This window comes from Arachis ipaensis, chromosome B8 (assembly GCF_059453495.1).
Source record: "Arachis ipaensis isolate K30076 ecotype BB chromosome B8, ASM5945349v1, whole genome shotgun sequence".
NCBI classification, from domain to species: Eukaryota; Viridiplantae; Streptophyta; class Magnoliopsida; order Fabales; family Fabaceae; genus Arachis; species Arachis ipaensis.
Window position 1 is genome coordinate 17677346 of NC_142443.1, and position 23642 is coordinate 17700987.

At 31.9% G+C, this 23642-nt stretch overlaps 1 protein-coding gene across 1 annotated transcript; it reads left to right on the plus strand.

Moving 5' to 3' along the window:
- Positions 1–15036: 15036 nt before the first annotated feature.
- On the plus strand, positions 15037–19914 carry LOC107614173 (putative sesquiterpene synthase). Its single transcript, XM_088496751.1, has 6 exons — positions 15037–15144; positions 16893–17662; positions 18158–18376; positions 18535–18679; positions 18761–19006; positions 19487–19914. Exons 1-6 carry the CDS (start codon positions 15037–15039, stop codon positions 19781–19783), a joined length of 1785 nt encoding a protein of 594 aa, XP_088352877.1. The 3' UTR covers positions 19784–19914.
- Positions 19915–23642: the final 3728 nt, after the last annotated feature.

Sequence of the window (23642 nt, forward strand, 5' to 3'; positions counted from 1 at the left end):
AACAAGATTCACTAGGCATGAGTCATCAAACAAGCTTTCAATTGATTCAAGAGAATACAAAAGTCATAGGAAAAGACACCCCAATCATTAGTAATTTTCCAAGGATAAATCTTTGACTAAAAACTCTTGTAGAGATAATGAGAGGATAGACGATGCACGAAATTGAAACAAATCAAGCTGACTCACATAAGAGTGAGATTCACAAGAGAGGAAAAACCAAGATCAATGGAAATGTTCACAAAATGTGAAAGATTAGTTAAAAACAAAGTCAAGTATGACATTCATAGAGATGGAAGATTTAATAGAGAATTTAGTCCGTTCATAGGAAGAAAGCTATGAGTCCAACATTTTCAAAAGAATAACAATGACATAAACAATGTAGTATGCTAGGTCAAACTTAAATCAAAATGAATTAAGTAAAGTTTATCAAACGAAACTCAACCGGGATAAAAGCGAAAAATCCCCTTTCTTTCCAGAATTTTGAAAAATGCCCAAATATATAATCAAATAAAGATGTGCATTGGAACTATAGTAAAATTACTAAAAAATCAATTTACTTTTAAAGTAAGTGTAGTTCCGTAAACCAGTAAAAGTACATGCGAGATATTAAAATAAGTAGTTGTTAAACTGTGTAAGAAATCTTTAAAGTTTCACATATAGATAAGTATACATCTAGTCAACAGCAATTTTTATAAAAATCTCAAAATTGGCTGGGATCATTATCAAATAAGAGAAAAACTGAATCAACAATTTCTCTAAGAATGTACTCGAAATCAGGAGTTAAAAGGTACAGTGCATTAGGACCAGTTCAAAGCCATATCAAAGAATACAGGAATCAGGAAGAACTCAAACAGAGGTAGATAGATGCAACAAAGATTTCAAACAAGCATATGCACTTAAGATCAATCAAGAAGGCATATGAATAGAGGAATAGAGTTGAAAAAAAAAATCAAACTACTTTTCAAGAGGATTGGCAAACAAGAACTTCAAGTTAGGACAAGAAGGAACAGGTCGACTCGAACAAGATCCAAGACACACAACTGAATAGTCTTGAGAAATAGTTTCTAACGATCCCAAAACCCGCGATTCGCTTTACTCAAAACTCGTATATCATCTATGATAACCCATTAGTGCTCTCATATACATAATTCACTAGTATTAAGCCGGCCAAACTTAATACCAAGAATTATGCAATGCAAGACTAACGACGTTGATCAATAGATCGTCATGTGCATAAAGCTCTAATTCTCGTCATTCGACAAGACCTAATACATGACAAACGATCAGAGCATGCAACTAAAGCATAGCCGGTCCATTCCTCAGGCTCTACAGGAAAGACCGCTCTGATACCATAATGTAACACCCTAACTACCAAAGCTCATGCTTCCGGCTGCGCGACTCTGATAGCTCAGACATTACGACGACACTTATATTATTTAATACTAAAATATGATCCTGTTTCAAACTTTAAACCGCAATACCGTTCCCAAAAATACTTTTGCTATACAACGTATATCCATACATTCAATACACTTATAATAACTCACAAAGAGTAATATATATATATATATAATATTACAAGCATTACCCAATACAATTTCTATCCCTCTTACAGAATATATCAAGATAAAGGCGAGGATATAATAAGTAATAATCTAAAGCAATACAGAGCTTTCAAACAACAACTAAATAAACTCTTCGTGACTTCTGCGCCCATATCCTGAAAGGGGAAAAATGTAGGGGGGTGAGAACATCATCCTCGAAAGGGTTCTCAGTAGAGGGTTTTTGGGAATTACTGTAATAGGATACGTGAAGATAAACCGTACTAGTGATTGATAACCGTCTTATGCCTCCTTTTCAAAAACAACGGTTTACAATAAAAGTAAAGTCTGAAACTCTTTTTTGAAAGAAGAACCGTTCAATTCTCAAAAACTCAAAAGCCTTTCAAAAAGATTTATCTATGCTGAACCAAAATAGCCTTTCATATTTTTCCAAACCAGAAACACACAAAACCGAAACCAACCATCGGTCCATCTCATTTCAACCACGGCCCTAGGCCCAAACAATCCAACCATCAACCAATCACCACAATCCAACAGAGTCCCAGTTGCAAACACAGATAGGAAGTTCAAGCACAAACAAACATTCACAGCAAGTAGAACAAATAGCAGTTAATAACAAGTAATCACAAGGCAAACCAAGTACAATATGCACACCCAAGCAATATCACATAGACGCATATGTGCATGCCTGTCCCTAGTAGCTGATGATATCACTGTCGGTTATAGAGCCAACCCGACAAGTCCTGGTAGCTAACCATTAGACTGTCCCTCTGTCGTGTCTCCCCAACTCGAGTTATACTCAATATAAACTTGATCATAATCATGATCCATATCCATAACCCTCATTGGTGAATATTTATGGGGGTGAGCTCATCCGGGGCTTTCACAGTGCCCGGCCACCCTGACGACATAGGGTCAAAAGAGCTTCGAGTCTCAACCTGGAGCACGTGGTGGCTAGCCACTGCTTTCTCCCAAGGAAAATCTTATCTCCGATAGTGGAAGTGCAACATCACAATTATCAATATCTCAGCATATATGCATTCATTCTCAGCCATGGATCAACATCCATCTCAGCCATCCGGCTCACGGTCCAATCCAGAACCAGCCAATATTGATAATCATACACAGCCATTCCGGCTCACGGTTCAATCCAGAACCAGCCATTATTCATAATCATACACAGCCATTCCGGCTCACAACAAAACAACACTTCCACCATTCAACATCATCAAATTCATAAAACCGGCATTGAAGCCATAAATCACTTTTTTCAATTCATTTCACTTTGAAATCAGATTTCAACTCTTTTCAGCCTTGGCTTTAAAGATCTCATTTCTCAAACTATCTCAGGCTCATAAGCCACTTTTACTCAAGGAAAATTCCCCTTTTTAAAACAAGCCACTCTCGGCTTCCTCTTTCCAAAACTTCCAAAACCATGGAAAGTTAAAGATTCCTTTTGAAACATTCAAAATCACCCATCCAACAATGGGATTTTTGTAACAAAAGTTCCTCGGCAGAGTCCCAAGTCCTTAGGGAAGAATAGCATAACTCATTTCGCCAAATTCATTTAAAATCATTAAAACATTGACTTTTCGATTTGAGTAATAAAATAGGATCTAAGCCAAACCGAGTCACGTAATCATTTACTTCTTTCAAAGCCGTTTCCTTTACTTAGGCAAAACCAACTTCAACATCCATGATAAATTCTAGAACGTTTCAACTGTTCAAAATTGTTTTAGTCTTGCAAGAATTCAGAATTCGAAGAGTACTTAAAACCTTTCTCAAAACATTTCAAAATGAAACTTGTCAATAGACATTCAAGTTCTTTCAAAGTCATTGAAATTCCTCTAATTGAAACCCTCAAGTCAAATTCAAAGGCATTGCCCTTGTCACACTTAAAACAGCTTTAAAACATAAGTTTCATCTAAATAACTTTCCCCTGAAAGAGATACAATGCCTTTCTTAAGAAGCAAGACTAAATCACAATTTCCTCTTTAGTAATTCATTTCAAAAGCATGAATCATCCTTTTCTTGAAAATTCAAATAAAATAGTATAAGTCTTTAACTCATCATTTTTCCAAACAACATGTCAATAAAGACTCGGATGTTATAGAAATTTCGGCAGCATCTCCCCTAAAACTTGGACTTTGCCACCCGGTTTGGGTCCCAACTAAACCGTTCCACAATCCTTTTCAACATTCTAGAATCCAAAATCAATTCAAAATTAAGCTAAATCCAACAGTCGCCTCATTGGCATATCTCAAGAAAACCGTTTCAAAATCACACCAATATCAACTAAATTAACTCATTTCCAAAGTTTTAAAGAAACGGTTCAGCAACAATCATTTATCAAACCAGATCATTTAAAGCAAGCCGGGCTGAATTCAAAAGTGGATTCTATTTTTCACATTCTCAATAAAATTAACTCAAATCAATTCTCAACGGGTTAAACGCAATCTCAAAGCTTTAAAAGAATCAACTTGAAAAGCATTTCGTTTCACAAAACCACACAACAATTCAACCAACAGACGTTCATAACCAACCAAGGCAAATCAAGCCATACATAAGGCCGATACAATCACCAAATACACATTCACTCACATCAGTATCCATATGTAATAATTCCAATATATAAAATACAGTTTTTGGAAAGTGTCCCTACCTCAAAACGCAATTTCCATAACCCAAACGTCTCTCAGAGTCCTTTCCGCCTCAACCCGAACTGACGGCAATCAAAACCTCAGCTCCTAGTCACGTTCGCAATAACCATAGCAACACTAATCGCACCATACAATAACCAGGACTCGACCCCACGTTACCAAAACTCATATTCAAACAGCTTTAAAACACATAACGGGATATGAATGGGGAAGCTTCAATACAAAGATACTTACTGTAACTACAGAATACCGTCTGAACCAAAGAACAGAAGCCTCAGCGGTGGTTCCGACAGCCACAGAACCGCCCTTGGCAGCCAAAACCACCGTGACTCAGCCTGTTCCGTTAGTAGTTCCAGCGACCGATGAAGCAGTCCCCAAAACGAATACTAGTTGCAATAGAAATCTCCAAATAGAGCCAGCAACTATCTCCAGTAAAGGCAGTGACAATGTCACTTACTATAACCATTTTATTCAATACAGCTAGTGTCAGCAACAATGCTTCTAGGTAGAAATGAATTGATGGAACAAGAGGGAATCGGAAACAGGGTAAAGCTTACCCAACAGTAGTGGTTCTCACGGTTCAAAATGGAGCCAGGGCAAGGCCAGATCAACATCAACTCCAACAGCGGCAGTGGTGCTTTGTCAGATTCCAAAAACCCAGGAGCAGAGGCAGAAAGGCATATCCTTTCCTTGATTCACGCGGCGCTGCTCTTCTCTGTACACATAGTAGCAGCGGCTCCCTCTGGTAGCAGCTCAGACGGTGGATACCACCCACGGCGACGGCGACACTTTCTTCCACAACCGTGACAGCAGCGGCGATCGAAGGGCAGCGTTGCTTCCTCGCGACCTATCCATTTCCCTCTTCTCTGTTCGCAGCTCCAACGGCGGCGGCCAAGGACGGGTTCGACGGCGGTGACGCGACGAGCTGGTCGGCGACGAGGAGAACGGCGGAGGCCCCACGCTCGGCGCGGTGGCAGGCGGCGATGGCTTCCCCGCGGTGGCTCCCTTTCGCGCATCCTCTCTCTCCCTGTGCGCGAGTTCAGCAGCAGCGAGGCAGTGAGGAGCGACGCTCTTCCTCCTCCTCGGTCAGACGACGGCGTGATGGCTGCGGTGAGACCAGCACGCCGGCGCGAGTCTTCCTCTCCTCCCCCCTTCTTCCGCGACTCAGTCTCCCTTTCCCCTCTGTTTTTCTGCTTCTATTTCTTTCCTTTCATGGAGAAAGAGGAAAAGAAACCGTGTGTGCTGCTGTCCGTGGATGAAAGGGAAGACATGGTAGGTTTCGGCTGCTGGGATGAATGTTTTAGGGTTTTGTTCATTTTTGAAAACTAGGGTTAGGGGCATTTTAGTAATTTCAAATAAAATGGGAATAATATATTGATTGAAACCCAAATTAAATCCAACACCAATTACATATAGAAAATACTATTTGTTCACCAATTTTACACCTTATTTTCCATAAAATGCCCAAATCAAAATAATTTGAAATAATATAATTAAACCCTTTATTTTCCAAAGTAGCAGTATTAATATTTAAAATATTAATTATTTAATCCAAATTATATAGAAATCCTTATTATTTCACAACTACCAACTTTATAATTTGAATATAGAAAATAATCCAATAATTATAAAATTGGATAATAAATCATAACTTGTCCCAAATTCAATAAATCACAACTTGCCTTAATTATATTTAATAAAATAATCTCTGACATTAAGGCTATAAATAACTATATGATTTGAGATTTGATCATAATAAGAATTTTCAAAAGTTCTGGGTCTTACATAAATATTACGTGGTGATAAGTTAAAAAGACTGAAGGTGAGACTGAAGAACTAAAATTCAGTATTATATTAGGTGATTAGAAACATAACTTAGTTCAGAATATTTTAAATTTTTCTTTGAACTTTAGATCTTTTGAACATAGAACTGTGATACATGTCATAAAATCACTCATTTTAAAAGTTTAAGTTGATAGAAGGAGACAATATAATTATATAAATGACTATATTTTTAATATGGATTTAGATCCTCTAAATTTTGAATTTCAATTTAGAGGAAAAGGTATGATATCTCACCATTTATTTTATAGGTGAAATCAAGAAAAAATATAAGAAAAAACATTAAAAAATGAGAGATCACATTTTAGGCTCATTTGAGAAATTTCAAATATAACTTTTTTGAGTTTTTGACTTAAGAAAAGTAGTAGTATTAATATCTAGTATAATTTTCAAAACCAAATTGTAGCATTCTAAGAAGCTATTTAGGAGCTTATAAAGAAGCTAAAAAAAATAATTTTTCTCATAATACTACTATTTTTTTTATCACATTTCTATAAAATAAGTACTTTTAGAACTAAAAACTCAAATATAAAATAACTTATTTAAAAGTTATTTTTAATATAATTATTTATTATTTAAGCTATTTTTTAAAAAAAATTTAATTAAACTATTTACCCAAATTAAACATTTATCTTCTAAAATAAAAATTTAAAATTTAGAGGATCCAACTTCTTCTAACATGCTTATTAATATATCTTTTAAGACTACCTCTTCTTCCTCAAATTGTCTTCTGCCTCTTATATTTTGTTCAAAAAATATTTTGGTCCAATATTTAAAAAAAAAAAAATTCCCCCTTTGTTTGTGATGTTTCTCCAGAATTTATAGAGCATGAAAGGCGTTTGACATTCCATAACTTTCAGTTCATTTTTTTATTTATTTGAATTTTTTTTGACAGATTAAGAAGTGGCATTGATGCTTTGTGACTTCATTCAGAAGATATTTTATCAATTGACACTTTTCTTCACTTATCATTATATTTTGTTATTTTTTTCTTGTATTATTTTGATTAATATTTATTATGATAGATGTTGTCGGTAGATCTGATTTGCACAATAAAAAATTTTGAACCTTCGTTCTTGGTCTCCAGAGATATTGTACTATATTAGCCAAACTTCTTCTTCTGCTTCTTTTTTTAATCATAGTGTATAATAAATACAAATTAAATTATCAACTAATTTATTTTTATTTATTTTTTTATAAAACAGTATAGTTTAGCCGGACAAAATACAGTATTCACAGTTCTCATCATGCTTCCAAGCATCGTTGTCAACTTGTCATCTCCTTTTGTCATGCTTTTAGGTGATGTTGTCTTCTTGCTATTTGTTTTCAATTTTTTTTATTTTTATAATTTTAAAAAATTTTAAAACTGTTTTTTCAGAATTGATAATAAAAATAATCAACAAAACTAGTTTACAACACTATTATTTTATTTCATTTTTTGTGAAAATAACAACAGAAAATAATAAATTAAACCAAATTTTTGTTCGGTTAAGCAAATCAATCCAACCCAAATTCTTCTGCTCGAAGTAAATACGTTTAGTTAAACGGATTTTTATGATTATTTAAAAAATCTATAAAAATTCATAATTTTTTTAAAAAAAATCTGTAACTAGCCATTTTTAATTACAATGTTAGTATTTTTTTTTTGGTGACTAATGTTAGTATCTTGTTGGGTTGAATGTCTGACGAAATTTTTTTTATACGTTGAATCAATTTTTTAATTAATATTGATTTATTGCCAAAATCATTTAAAAGAACGGAAGAGAGAAGTAACATAATAAAAAAGATATATATTAAAATATTATTAGAGTTATTAGTAATTAAGAGTTAAGTTAATAATGATTAATAGTTAATAAATAAATATTTATAAAATTAGTTGATAATATTTTTATTAATAAAATAACTTTTATATTATGTAATAATAACTTTAACACAACATCTTCACATATAATATTAGAAGACAAATTTTTTTACAAAATAGAATGCTTTTACAATAGAATGCTTTTACAAAATAAAAAGTATCATAAAATGTATCATCTTATTTTAATAGAATGCTTTTACAAAATTTTTTGTATAATCTAAAAAGTGATGGCAAATAATTTTCACTGTCTTTTTTATTCTCCATGCATTTTATAGTTGCGAAAAAGATGTAAAAAAAACTGAGTCACTTGTATTATTAAAGACGGAGATAGAAGAAAAAAAATGATCAACAATTATAAATGATAGATTTTCTTAGCTTATGGTATATATATATATATATATATAAAAGTTCTCTTATCTTTAAATTGTTAGAACATGCAACAAAAAATAAAGATATGATTTTGAATTAGAGCAACAGTTGATGTGTACCTGATCTCCTGTAGAAAGAACACATGAATTTCACACGGTAAATAGATATACACTTCAATTTTTTAATGAGTCATTTGTATACACTAATATCAAATTTTATTGTCATTTCTATTCTTTTGTCGCTTGAGTAGCTTTTTTGTTAATAGTGGTTGCCAAGTGATTTTGTACATGATGTGACATGACCCTTTAGGATCTTCATTCTCTTTTTTCTTTCTCCAAAATTTACTTCTAATAGTCCTAACAGCTATTTTTGAATTACATTCTTTGATCTACATCCACTTTTTAGAGATTGAAAAAAAAAAGAACAGAGACTCTAAATCATTTATAAATTTTTTTTATTCAAATTTAACAAATTCAATAATTTATCCTTTTGTTTTCAATGTGTTGTTATCAAAAGGATCATGTCACACAATTTACAAAGTCACCTGGTAGTCATTGCCGTTGAAAAAGTTACTCAAGTGACAAAAAGATAAAAATGAGAATGGTACTTGATATTAGTGTATATAGATGACTCATTAAAAAATTAGAGTGTACATGTGTCCACCAGATAAAAATTCATGTGTATCCATTTTTCCTTTAATAAATGATGTCGGTGGAAACGTAAACTCAGTATTGCAACATGTTAAATAAGCCGTAGGCTTTTATTAATTACACTTATTATTAGTTTATTAATAATCATTATAATTAATAATCACTTTAATTAATTAAATAACTTCCTATTATATATACTTACAGTTTTCTAGTTAAATAACTTTTTCTATTTCAGCTTTTGATCGATGAATCGAGTGATTTGAAAAAAAAAGTTTAAAATTACAAATTAAAATTTATTTAAATATTTTTTAATTTGCAAAAAGAATTTATCATAGTTTAGTGGTTTGATTTAATTAACTAAGAATAAATGACCATTTGTACCTATGACAGATGAAAACGCTGACATTTGTATCCATGATAGTTTGAAACTAAAGTTATACTCATGATAGATGTTTTCTGTGTGACAAAAATGTCCTGCCTTGAATCTGAGCTTAGTTCGTGGGAATCCGATCCTAGGTGGCACTCCAAGCCCTGAAATCCATATCTTAGTTGTCCATCTTAGGGTATTCCAACTCCCGTGGCCGCCAGATCCAGAAGACCTTCAACAACATCAAGATCATCATCCTCTGCGGTTTCGTCACCATCCTTGTCCTTTGCGGCACCATCGGCGTCAACCTCTCCTCCTCCGACGCTGATGCCGTCAACCAGAGCCTCATCGAGGAGACCAACCGCATTCTCGCTGAGATCCGCTCCGATTTCGACCCCGACGACAACGACATCCCACACCCCTTTCAGTCCCAACGCCACCTCCGCCTTCTCCTTAGGCCCCAAGATCTCCAATTGGGATCAACAACGCTAACAATGGCTCTAGCAAAACTCTGAATACCCTAATTTTGTGAGAGGTAAAGCTCGAATATTGTTCCTCACTAGTTCACCTCCAAAATCCTGTGACAACCCAATTGGTGATCATTACTTGTTGAAGTCGATTAAGAACAAAATTGATTACTGTAGATTGCACGGGATTGAGATTGTGTACAATTTGACGCATTTGGATAAGGAACTTGCTGGGTATTGAGCCAAATTGCCAATGATTAGAAGGTTGATGTTCTCACACCCTGAGGTGGAGTGGATTTGGTAGATGGATAGTGATACTTTCTTCACTGACATGGTTTTTGAGCTTCCTTTGTCTAAGTATGATGATTACAATTTGGTACTTCATGAATTTGAATACCTTAAGATGGACAACTACACCAATAATAACTAAGATATGGATTTGGGGGTTTGGAGTGTCACTTAGGATCGGATTCCCACGAACCAAGCTCAGATCCAAACTAGGGCACTTTTGTGATAAGGAGGACATCTATCATGGGTATAACTTTAGTTTCAGGCTATCATTGTAAGACCCAAAACTTTTGAAAAGTTTTTTTATGATCAAGTCTCAAATCATATAGTTATTTATAGCCTTAATTTCAGAAATGATTTTATTAAAGATAATTAAGGCAAGTTTTGATTTATTGGATTTGAGATAAGTTATGATTATTATCTAATTTTATAATTATTGGATTATTTTCTATATTTGAATTATAAAGTTGATAGTTACGAAATAATAAGGATTTTATATGATTTGGATCAAATAAGTAATATTTTAAATATTAATACTGCTATTTTAGAAAATGAAGAAATTAAGTATATTATTTCTAATTATTTGATTTGGACCTTTTATTGAAAGTAATTTGTAAAATGGATGAACAAATAGTATTTTTTCTATATACATTGGTGTTGGATTTAATTTGGGTTTCAATTACTATATTATTCCCAATTTTATGTGAAATTACTAAAATGCCCTTAACCCTAATTTTCAAAAAAGAAAATGAACCCTACCCCTCATTTGCTTCAGCCGAACCCTCTCCCTCTAAACCTAACAGCCGCAATGCATACACTACTCCCTTCACCACAGAAGAAACCGAAACAGAAGCAGAGAGGAGGAGAGGGAGAAGAGCGTTGCGCCTCACCGCCGCCACCATGCCTTGTCGCCGTGGCCTAACAGCGTCGCCACCGACCCGTGAAGCTGCCACCACAGTCCGTCGTGGCCGCTGCCAGCTCGCCGCGTCGCGTCGCCTTGGAGTCCACCGTCAGGTCCAAGCCGAAGAAAGAGGGAGACGCACAAAGAGAAGCTTGCGGCTAGCCTTGTCGCCGCCACTGCTTCCATGTCTTCCAACGGCGCCGCGATCGCCGTCGTGGATCGCGATCAGAGGGAAGCGAGAGAGAGAGAGAGAGAGAGAGAGAGAGAGAGAGAGAGAGAGAGAGAGAGAGAGAGAGAGAGAGAGAGAGAGAGAGAGGCGTGGAGTCGGCGTCGCGCGGAGAGGGACTCGCCACTGCTGTCTGAACAGTCGCCGTCGCCCTGGGGTGTAGTCCGCCGCTGTCGCCAGTGGAGGTCCCTGCTGTGGAACGGAGGTGAGAGAGAGAAGCAAGATGAATTCCCTCCGCTTCTGGTGCTCTGGTCCGCTGCTACCGCCGCCGGAATCCTTGGCCTCCGCTCCTACCGTTGCTCCATTTGGGTTCTGGGTGAGCGCGCCGCCGTTACCTTTGGAAGCCGCTACTGAGGCCAGGATGCTATGGCGGTTGCTAATGAAGCCACCGTTGATGGGGCTGCTATGTTCAGTGAATTCTGCGAGTTTCGATTCTTCCGGTAAGGGTTTTAATTGAGGTTTCTGCCATTTTGGATCTTGAGAAGGTTTTAATGCTGCGCGGTCTTTTATAGTTGATCCACCAGAACTTCTGGCCGCCGCCAGAGCTGTTGTCGGGGCCGGTTCGAAATCGCAACTGCTTCGTGTTGTTATTCCGGTAAGAAATTATGTTTCGAAAAGCCTCGCGTTAGTTTTTGGTTGTGTTTGGTTAATAAATGAGTTTTGGTAACGTGGGGTCGAGTCCTGATTATTATATGTTGCGATTAGTGTTGCTATGGTTATTGCGAAAGTGACTGGGAGCTGAGGTTTTGGTTGCCGGTGATTTTGAGTGATTATGAATGTTTGTTTGGCTGAATTGTTGTATGGTTTTATGAAACGAAATGCTTTTGAAGTTGATTCTTTTAAAGCTTTGAGATCGAGTTTAATCTGTTGGGAATTGATTTGAGTTGAGTTGATTTTCTTGAGAATGTGAAAAAGAGAATACACTCTTGAATTCAGCCTGGCTTGCTTTAAATGATATGGTTTTTGATGAATGATTGTTACTGAACCGTTTCTTTGAAACTTTAGAAATGAGTTTATTCGGATGATAATGATTTGATTTTTGAAACGGTTTTCTTGGAATATGGAATTGAGATGACTGTTGGATTTAGCTTGCCTTGAACTAATTTTGGATGTTGAGCTGTTGAAAAGGATTGTGGACTGTTTTGTTGGGACCCGAACTGGGTGGCAAAGTCCAAGTTTTAGAGAAGATGCTGCCGAAATTTCTATAAAATCCGAGTCCTTATTTGAAATGTTATTTGGGAAATTTTGAGTTTAATGTCTTTCCTATTGACTTCGAGGATTGTAAATTCAGGGCTTCTTTTATTACCTTTACTTAAAACAATTATGAAAGCGATGAAGCTACACTTTGAAAGAATTATTGAAAAGAGAATCTTGCTTTGAGGCTGTTTTAAAAAGGTAAAACGGGTTTATGTTTTCTCTATTAAACATAAAGATTTTCCCTTGGAGGAGTTTTCGTGATTTTAAAAGGATTTGGATTTTTATTGATGAACCTCATTATTCTGACGTTTTAAATAAGCTTCAGAGTATCCTTTGAACTCTAGTTTGACACAACAAAAATGATTCGCTTAGCAGTTTGAGACGCTTCAGATTTAATTATGGAATTGAAGCTGGTTTTGTTTAAGTAAAGGAAATGACTTTGAAAAGAGTAATTGATTACATGACTCGGATTGGCTTAGATCCTATTTTATTAATTTAATCAGGAAGCCAAGGTGTTTAATGATTTTAAGTGAATTTGGCAAAATGAGTTATGATATCCTCTCCTAAAGACTTGAGACTCTGCCGAGAAACTTTTATTATAAAATCCCCTTGTTGGATGGATGATTTTGAATGTTTCAAAATGAATCTTTAACTTGCCATGGTTATGGGAGTTGTGGAAAGAGGATGCCGAGAGTGGCATTGCTTTTAAAAGGGAAACTTACCTTGAGTAAAAGTGGCTTATGAGCCTAAGATAATTTGAGAAATGAGATCTTTAGAGCCAAGGCTGAAAAGAGTTGAAACTTGATTTCAAAGTGAATGAATTGAGAAAAGTGATTTATGGCTTGAATGTCGATTTATGAATTTGATGATGTTGAATGGTGGAGGTGCCATTTTGTTATGAGTCGGAATGGCTATGTATGATATTGATTCTGAACTGAATGAATGTATGATTTGAGATCATGGGCAGTAGCAAGGGTTGTGGTTCGTCCCGCTTGCTCCAGGTTAATGTTTGAGATTTGATAACAATGATGATTGATTTTAAATTGAATGAATATATGTGTTGAGATACCTGGGTAGTAGCAAGGATGGTGGTTCGTCCCACTTGCTCCAGGTCAGAGACTGTGACGCCTGGGTAGTAGCGATAGTAGTGGTGATTCCACTCGCTCCAGGTTGAGCTTTTAAACACCCGCCTGGGTAGTAGCCGCAGTAGTGGTTATTCCACTGGCTCTGGGTTGAGCGGGTAGTAGCAATGGGGTTGTAGCTCAAACCTACTTGCTCCGCGATGGGTGTTTCTGTCCATGGTTAGCTACCAGGACGTGTCGGGTTGGCTATATAACCGACAGATGATATCATCAGCCACTAGGACAGGCATGCATCATATGCATCTATGTGACATTGTTTGGGTGTGCATATTGTACTTGGTTTGCCTTTGTGACTATTTGAGATTATCTGCTACTTGCTCTACTTGCTATAACTGTTTGTTTGTGCTTGAACCTCCTATCTGTGTTTGCAACTGGGACTCTGTTGGATTGTGGTGATTGGTTGTTGTTGGATTGTTTGGGCCTAGGGCCGTGGTTGGAATGAGATGAACCGATGGTTGATTTCGGTTTTGTGTTTCTGGTTTGGAATAAAATATGAAGGGCTATTGTGGTTCCGCATAGATAAACCATTTTGAAAGGCTTTGAGTTTTTGAGAATTGAACGGTTCTTTTTTCAGAAAAGATTTTCAGATTTTACCTTTATTGTAAACCGTTTTTTTGAAAAGGAGGCATAAGACGATTATTAATCACTAGTACGGTTTATCTTCACGTATCCTATTACAGTAATTTCCAAAAACCCTCTACTGAGAACCCTTTCGAGGATGATGTTCTCACCCCCCTACATTTTTTCCCTTTCAGGATATGGGTGCTGAAGTCACGAAGAGTTTATTTAGTTGTTGTTGAGATGCTCTGTATTGTTTTAGTTATGGTTTATTGTACCCTCGCCTTTATCTTGTTATATTCTGTAAGAGGGATAGGAATTGTATTGGTTAATGCTTGTAAAGTTATTTATATATATTTATGTATATATATGGATGTACTGTTTGTGAGTTGTTGTAAGTTGTATGGTATTTGTGGATGTACGTTATCGAACGAAAGTATTTTTGGGAGCGGTATTACGGTTTAAAGTTTTAAACAGACTCATATTTTAGTATTAAATAGTATAAGTGTCGTCGTAATGTCCGAGCTATCAAAGTCGCGCAGCCGGAAGCGTGAGCCTTGGTAGTTAGGGTGTTACAATCATAGATACAAATGTCAGCGTTTTCATCTCTCATGAGTACAAATGATCATTTATTCAATTAACTAATTTATAAGGTTAAAGATAGTTAATACTATTCAAGATTAAAGGATATGCAATTCTTTAATAATTGAGGAATGGCTAGAGAATTCACTCACTTTTTAACAAGACAAAATAAAAAGGAATCTTGTTTATCCACTTGGGGTCACATGCACAATCTTCACATTTAAAAATGGGCATCCAGCTAGGGACATTAACTCATCTCCCTTTGCATTAGTGAACCATATTCTATATAATTATTGGTTGTAAACGTCTTAATATCGTTCATTACCCAATACTATACATATCTCTTTCAGCTTCAGTTCCAGTGATGACTTCGAGTCAACCTGCCCCTTCTAACTCAAAGCGACCCTCTGCAAATTTTGCTCCTAGCATTTGGCACGATACTTTCCAAAAATACGCTGATTCTGAATCCTTGGTATCTTATTTAATTTTGTATGATGAAATATCAGTATATTGTTAAACTTATACATATATTCAAAATACGGATAGTATATATCTGATCACTTCTACGCCAGAAACTCAAAATAATGCTTGGGTAAGTGTCTTTAACAAGAATGATAGTTATATATATATGGACGGGATCCCTAGTTGTATAAAACAAGTTATCTATATTGTATTTCTAGTATGCAAATGTAATCCCAAAAATTTCCATAACTTTTTGTATATTTTTGGATATCTGTTTTGTTGAGTTTAATTTTGATGTATTGATATCATAGTGTAAAATGTTTTATATAGTTATGTAATCATATTTATTTTTTTGAATAACTATTCACACAGTTCATAAAAATAGTAGTTATTTTTTTATGATATTATGTTATGTAATTAGATGTACATATAAAGATGTTTTACACTGACAGTATATTAAAATTAAATTCATATTTTGTTATAAGAAAATACATAATTAGTTTATGAATTTAATTTTAATGTACTGTCAGTATAAAATAGTTTTTCACGTGCATCTAATTACACAATATTACATCAGTAAAAATAACTATATTTTACATTGATCGTGTGAGTGGTCATCTAAAAGAACAGGTATAATTACACGATAATACAAAACGCTTTACATAGTCAGTATCTAAATTAAACTCTTAGTTTATATATACATATGTTTTAAAAGAGAATTTTAAAGTAATGATTGAATTATTTCCATGTGATTTCAAAGTCAAGATCGAGTTCAAACTGTGAAAATAACCACGAAAATAATTATTAGATTCGGTTGTGTATAATACACTCTTTGAATGGAGTTCTTTTCGAAATCTTGCATTAACATATTTATTCATTAGACTGTCTTTTTAATAATATACTTTCTTTCTTTCTTTTTTATTTGTTTTTTTTTTTAATTAATGAAGATAACCTAATTAAGTTGAAAAGAGAAAAAAATATAATCTCGTTAATTTTCTTTTGTTTTTTAGTTTTTAAAGAGTCATAGTATTAAAATAGCCTAGTCTGCATTTTGTAAACATTTCTATAATTATATACTTAATTAATAAATAAGATTCATTTTAATATTGACTTTTATATTTTTAACTTACGTTTTTGTTTTCTTATCAAACAAATAAAAACTCTTCTTTACTTATTATTAAAATGGCACAACTTTCAATCTTTTACGTTATATTTTTTTCATAACAACAAAAATATATAGTATAACTTTGTGGAAGTTAACTCATACTGAAAACTGAAAAGCAACTTTAGTAAATATTTGCTTTCACAAAAATTTTCTATTTTTAATACTGAAAACTTAAAAAATTTATTTAACAACCAAATTAAATTGAGAAATGATATGCATAATAACTGAAACATAAAACATTATTACTAGTACCAGTCTGATTTGTATCTGATTATATTTAAGTGTTACATCGAAGCTATAACTTTCTCAACAAATCATCATATAATAATTTTGTTAGAAATATAATTATTTATATATTTTTTTATTGGCTTAAATTTTGAATAAAGTATCATAATATCATTATATTATATCAGAATATCTATGATTGAATGATTTAGTGTTCGATTTTTATTATCTCTAAAAGAAAAAAGAAATGTCATAATAAATTTAGATCAAATTGAATAGTTGATCATATGTAAAGAGATATGACTTACTCTCATTATTTGTTAATTTTTCATGCATTTGAACTAAATATTAAATTGAAAACTTTGCAGGAAGTGAACGAAATCATGAAACAAGAAGTTCAAATGCATAAAGAAAAAGTGAAGATGAATTTGCTTTCTAATGATAATAATATCTTACAAAGATTAAGCTTAATTGATTCAATTCAACGATTGAGTATATCTTATCATTTTGAAAATGAGATTGACAGAATATTAGTACACATCCACAATGATTTTATTAACAAAGATCTTGCTATAGAAGAATGTGACCTTCACTTTACTGCATTATTTTTTCGTTTGCTCCGACAAAAAGGATATAACATTTCATCAGGTACATATAGAACTAATTTTTTTATCTTTTATATATATCATTACAATATAAAAAGATACCAATTTATTAATTATGGATTCACACTAGTTAGTATAAATATGAATTATACAGATGTTTTCAACAAATTCAAGAATAAAAAAGGAGAATTCGATGAAATAATTGTTGCTCAAGATGTTGAAAGAATGTGGAGCTTGTATGAGGCTGCACAGTTAAGAGTTCATGGAGAAGATATATTAGAGGAAGCACATAAATTCACATACAATAAACTTAAGTCCATTACCAATCAATTGAGCCCATCTCTTGCTAACCAAGTCAATCAAAGTTTACAACAACCTCTTGACAAGGCAATTCCAAGAATGAAGGCAAGGTCATATATGTCTTTTTACGAAGAAAATCCTTCGTGTGACAAGGTTGATCTTCTAAGCTTGGCAAAATTGGATTTCAATATGGTACAAAAATTATATAAAAAAGAAATTGGTAGCAACACCAAGTAAGTGCTATACTTCTACTCAAGTTCTCCTAGCTAGTTTTTTTCCCTCACAATATATATATATATATATATATATAATTTAAACTTTTAATACTTACTTTACAATAAATAAATAAACTAATTATTCGATCAATCTAATTTAGTTAGTCAAATATTTCTAGTTACTATTAATATAAATGACAATTAAAATCAAAATAGAAATATGAAGCCCGAATTCATCAAGTTTATTTATTTTGAGCATTTGCATGTTGTACTAGTTTCTTTTTATTTTTTAAAATAAACATAAAAGTAACAACCTTAGTTGATTGCTTTAGAGTACGTGGAAGATAGAAAACAAATTGTTATTTTCTTATAATGAAGAAATAGATAATGATTTGTTCATTGAGTTATGAAAGTTATTAAAAAATAGAGCATTCATTAATTATCAAAATATAAATAATAAAAAGAACTCCTATAATTAACCGTCATGACATGGCCTAATTAGTTGTATTACAGGTGGTGGAGAGAATTAGATTTTGCAACAAAGGTTCCTTATGCAAGAGATAGGGTAGTTGAAGGATTCTTTTGGCCTTTTGCTACGAACTCTGAGCCTAAATATAGCACTGGAAGACAAATGATAACCAAATTGGCTATATGTATCTCTCTTGTGGATGATACTTTTGATGTTTATGGCACAGTTGAAGAACTTGAACTCTTCACCAAAGCAATCCAAAGGTCTGATTTTAGAACAAGAATTCACCAGTGTTTATATTATGCTATCTCAATAAAGGGAAAAAAATATCTTTGTTGCATAATAATCTTAATCACTTTTCACTTTTCAGTCCCATGATTTTTTTCACTTTTTCTTAATTTTTAGCCCCTTTATTTTTCAGATGGGATATTCAATGCATTGAGTCTCTTCCGGATTGCTTTAAAGTTATTTTTAATGCAATCATGGAATGCTGGATGGAAATAGAGGTTTTCATGAATGATGTGGGTGGAGACTCAAACTTAGTGTTGCAACATGTTAAACAGGCTGTAAGCTTTCATTCATTAGACTTATTGGTTTATTAATTAATAATCACTTTAATTAAATAAATAACTTTATTATACCTGCAGTTTTCTAATATAGTACAAGCTTACATGGTTGAAGCAAAATGGTGCCATGAGGACTACATTCCAACATATGATGAGTACATGATTAACGGAATTCTCACTTCAGGAAGCCCATGGTTCACAACAGTGTTCATTGCTCTTGGAGAATTTGCATCCAAAGAAATGTTTGATTGGATTTCTAATATTCCCTTCATCTTAAAAGCCTCATCATTTGCTGGCAGACTAACAAATGATTTGTCCTCACATAAGGTAGAGATTTTTCTAATTTTTTTAATTCTATTTAATTAGTTTGGTATATATATAATTTAATTTTAATACACTGTAAACATACACAAAGTTTTATACAATTACGTAATATTATGTCAATAAAAATAACTATTTTTAATATAGATTTAGATCTTTTAAAGTTTGAATTTCACTTTAGGGAGTAAAGTGTGATTTCTCATCATTGATTTCATAGGTGGGACCAAGAATAAATATAAAAGAGAAATTATTTAAGAATAGAAGATCACACTTTACTCTCTAAAGTGAAATTCAAACTTTTGAGGATCCAAATTCTTTTAATATTGGCTGTTTAAATAATCATCCAAAAAATGATATAAATGAAAAACTGTATAAAATATTTTATAACGTTTATACACTAAAATTACTTTAATTTAGTTTTATAAATTTTGGAATAATGCCGCTTATAATTAACTGCTGCTTTTTAAATTTGATCAACATGTGTAGTTTGAACAACAAAGGAAACATGTTGCTTCTGCAGTAGAAAGTTGCATGAAGCAGTATAACTTTTCAGAAGAGGAGGCCTATGAATTCATCAAAAAGGATATCAATGATTCTTGGAAGGATATGAACGAAGAGTATCTCAAGTTAACCGAGGAAATCCCAAGACCCATCCTTGATTGCATTGTTAACTTGGCTCGCATATGTGAGTTTATATATGCAAACTTTGAAGATAAATACACCAATTGTGAACTTTTGAACGATGACATCATGGCACTGCTTTTGGACCCCATCGTCGTGTAGCAGTTTCCTCAAGACATTTTTTAACATTTGTTCTAAATAAATAATTCTACCAAATTTTATTATAGTATAATTAAGAAACTGAGACTAAAATTTCTGTTTCATCCTCGTCATATTGCGTCTGTTGTGCACGTTGTGACATGTATGATGTTTAATTTCTCTTTATCGATTGTTTGTGTTATATTTTATATATCTTCTTCTCTATTTTTCTTAATTTGCTATTTGCAAAAAGCTAAGTAAGGTTATACCATTCAGTTATTACTACCTTCTTAATTTAACGGGAAAAAAAAAAGAGTTTGGAGCATGGTTGTTTAATTATTTTTCTCGTTTTTGTTAGTGATTTCAAGCTTCTAGTATACTCCAAGATTAGTCGTTGAAAGGATTCATGGTCTGAGGCATGAATCAATGCAAGTGAGTAGAAGACATGATCATAAGGTAACATTAAGAGATAGAACAGAATTCAGAAAAACAGAGAGAAAGGCGTAGAAAGCTTGTATTGCAAGTAGTAAGTTAGATTTACAACGAAGGGTGATGGACAATATATATAGCTAGCTTAGGCTATACAGGACGTGCCATGCACAAACACACATAGTACTGATAGTAGCATAGCTGCTGAGCTGTTTTAACTAAACAAACTCAACTTTTCACTAATAGTAGTAGCAGATTTTAACTGACCTAGCTACCATTACCCTTGATAGTCGTTAATGAGATCATTTTTCTTGTTCTAATAAAAGATCACACCTTTTGAGGGTCATTCAAATAAATATAATATAAAATAGGGGTCAGATTGAACTATTTTTGATAGGGCATAAGGACATCAATCCCTGCCCAAAGCACCTTCGTATATTACGATGACAAAAGTTGTCTTTGCATTTATTAACCATGTCAAAATGGAAGTGCACCCAAACCACTATATATTGTGTGTTTGGATTTCAGTTTGCAAAAAGTGAGTTTGCATAAAATTGATTTTATAAAATTGATTTTGATGAAAAGTAAGTTTGAGTTAACGTGATTTATGTTTGACAATATTTGTATCAAAATTGATTATAGCAAAATAGATGTTGTTTGCATTATACTACTCAAAATCACTTTTAGATGAAAAATTACTAAAAGAGACATCAATTTAAATTATTTTTTTATATACATGCAAAAACAGAACCTAACAAAAATAATATAAAAAATATTTATTATATAAATAAATAAATATAATAAAAAAATATAAAAGAGAGTAATATAAATTTTATAATGTTAAACAAAAAAATATTCTATAATTTTTCTAATATTACCCGTATTCTTTAATTTAATATTATTTTGGACTATAAATATTTATTATTTATGACACTATTGTTACTTATAATTAATTTTTTATTTATTTTGTCCTTTTTTATAGGATCATAGTTTATATTATACAAAATTTAGATAATAAACGTAGTATATAATAATTACAATTACAAATTTTACAAAGTCAAAATACAAAATAAAAAAATTAATATAAAACAAAGATAGAGTACATCAAAGAATAGAAAAAAAATCATACAAATAAAAAATAATAAAAATTTCATACACAACATAAATACAATGTAGTAAAAGATAGAAAAAAAAAAGAATTTATATGAACAAAAAATAATTAAAAAATTATAAAAATTAATGAGTAATTACCCAAATCAATCCCCGAGGATTTTAGAATCGGACATTTTAGTCCCCAAGAAAAATTAATACACGGATCAGTCCCCAAGGTTTTACTCCGGCAGACAAATCAGTCCCCAGTTCATTTTCCGGCAAAGTAATTACCTAGATCAGTCCCCAAAGATTTTAAAAACGGACATTTTAGTCCCTAAGAAAAACTAATGTACAAATCAATCCCCAACGTTTCTCTCTGTTAGACATAATAGTCCCCCGTCCAAAAATAAAATAAAATAAAATAATTATTATTATTAATTGCACAATAATATTGTACTATATTTTTTGTATTTTTTAGACAAAAATAATGATAAATTTATTCATTAAATTCTTATATAATATATATATATATATATATATATATATATATATATATAGTCACTCAATAATAATAATAATAATAATAATAATAATAATAATATTAGATATTATTTTACAAGAAATTCAAAGTTAAAATCATTTGATATTTTTGTATTTAATATAATCAAAAGATGTCCTATGTAAAAAAAATTATATATGTTTATATTAAAAAATATGTATTAAAACAAAATATTTTAATTTGAATTTATATTAAATACATATTTTTTTAATACAAACATATTTTTAAAATAGTACATCTTTTGATTATATTAAATACAAAAATATCAAATGATTTTAATCTTAAATTTCTTATAAAATAATCTCTAATAATTTTATTATTATTATTATTATTATTATTATTATTGAGTGACTATATATATATATAATACATATATAAGAATCTAATGAATAAATTTATCATTATTTTTATCTATAAAATACAAAAAATCATGGTATAATATTATTATGTAATTAATAATAATAATAATAATAATAATAATAATAATAATAATAATAATAATAAAATTATTAAAGATTATTTTACAAAAAAATTAAGGTTAAAATTATTTGATATTTTTGTATTTAATATAATAAAAAAATATACTATTTTAAAAAATATGTTTGTATTAAAAAAATATGTATTTAATATAAATTTAAATTAAAATATTTTATTTTAATACATATTTTTTAATATAAACATATATAATTTTAACTTTGAATTTTTTGTAAAATAATCTCTAATAATTTTATTATTATTGTTGTTGTTGTTGTTATTGAGTGACTATATATATATATATATAAGAATTTAATAAATAAATTTATCATTATTTTTGTCTAAAAAATACAAAAAAATATAGTACAATATTATTGTGCAATTAATAATAATTATTTTATTTTATTTTAATTTTGGACGGGGGACTATTATGTCTAACAGAGAGAAAAGTTGGGGATTGATTTATACATTAGTTTTTCTTGGGGACTAAAATGACCGTTTTTAAAATCTTTGGGGACTGATATGGGTAATTACTCTGCCGGAAAATATGAACTGGGGACTATTTGTCTGTCGGAGTAAAACCTTGGGGACTGATCCGTGTATTAATTTTTCTTGGGGACCAAAATGTCCGATTCTAAAATCGGGGACTGATTTGGGTAATTACTCAAAATTAATAAAAATACCTGAAAAATTATAGCACTACAAAAAATAAAAAAAATCAACAATATTTATCATATGAATAAAAAAATACAATAAAATAAATAAAAAATTATATAAACAAAGTCAAACAAAAATAAAAAAATTCATAAAAAATATACATATAAAAAATAGTGTAGGAAATGATAAAAAAAACTCATAAAAACATAACATTAGAAATCGTAACATTAAAAATTAAAATATGAAAATGAATACTAAAAATAATAAAAAAATTAAAATATTCAATTTACTAGTGATCGAAACAAATCTGAACAATTTGATGAAAAAAAAATAGAAGGAATATCTATGAAAAAGTAGAAAGAACTACAGAGAACTAAAAATGAAGGGTAAGGTTGGTAAAAAAGAAAAAATTTTCTCACCTAATTTTCTAAAGGTAATCAGCAACCATGAACGTGAACCGTAGAAGCTACAAATTTTAGCTTCTTCTCCTCAACGTGGGTTTAGAGAGGCAGAATCGTTTCTGCGTTTAGAAAGAAAAAAATTGCCAAACATAAAAATGAAACTTTCAAGAAGTTCAAACGCACTTCTTTCTTCACCAACGCGTTTGCCAAACACACCCTAAACCCTTAGTCGAATGCATTAATTGGATCCCGGCCCATATAACAAAAGTCT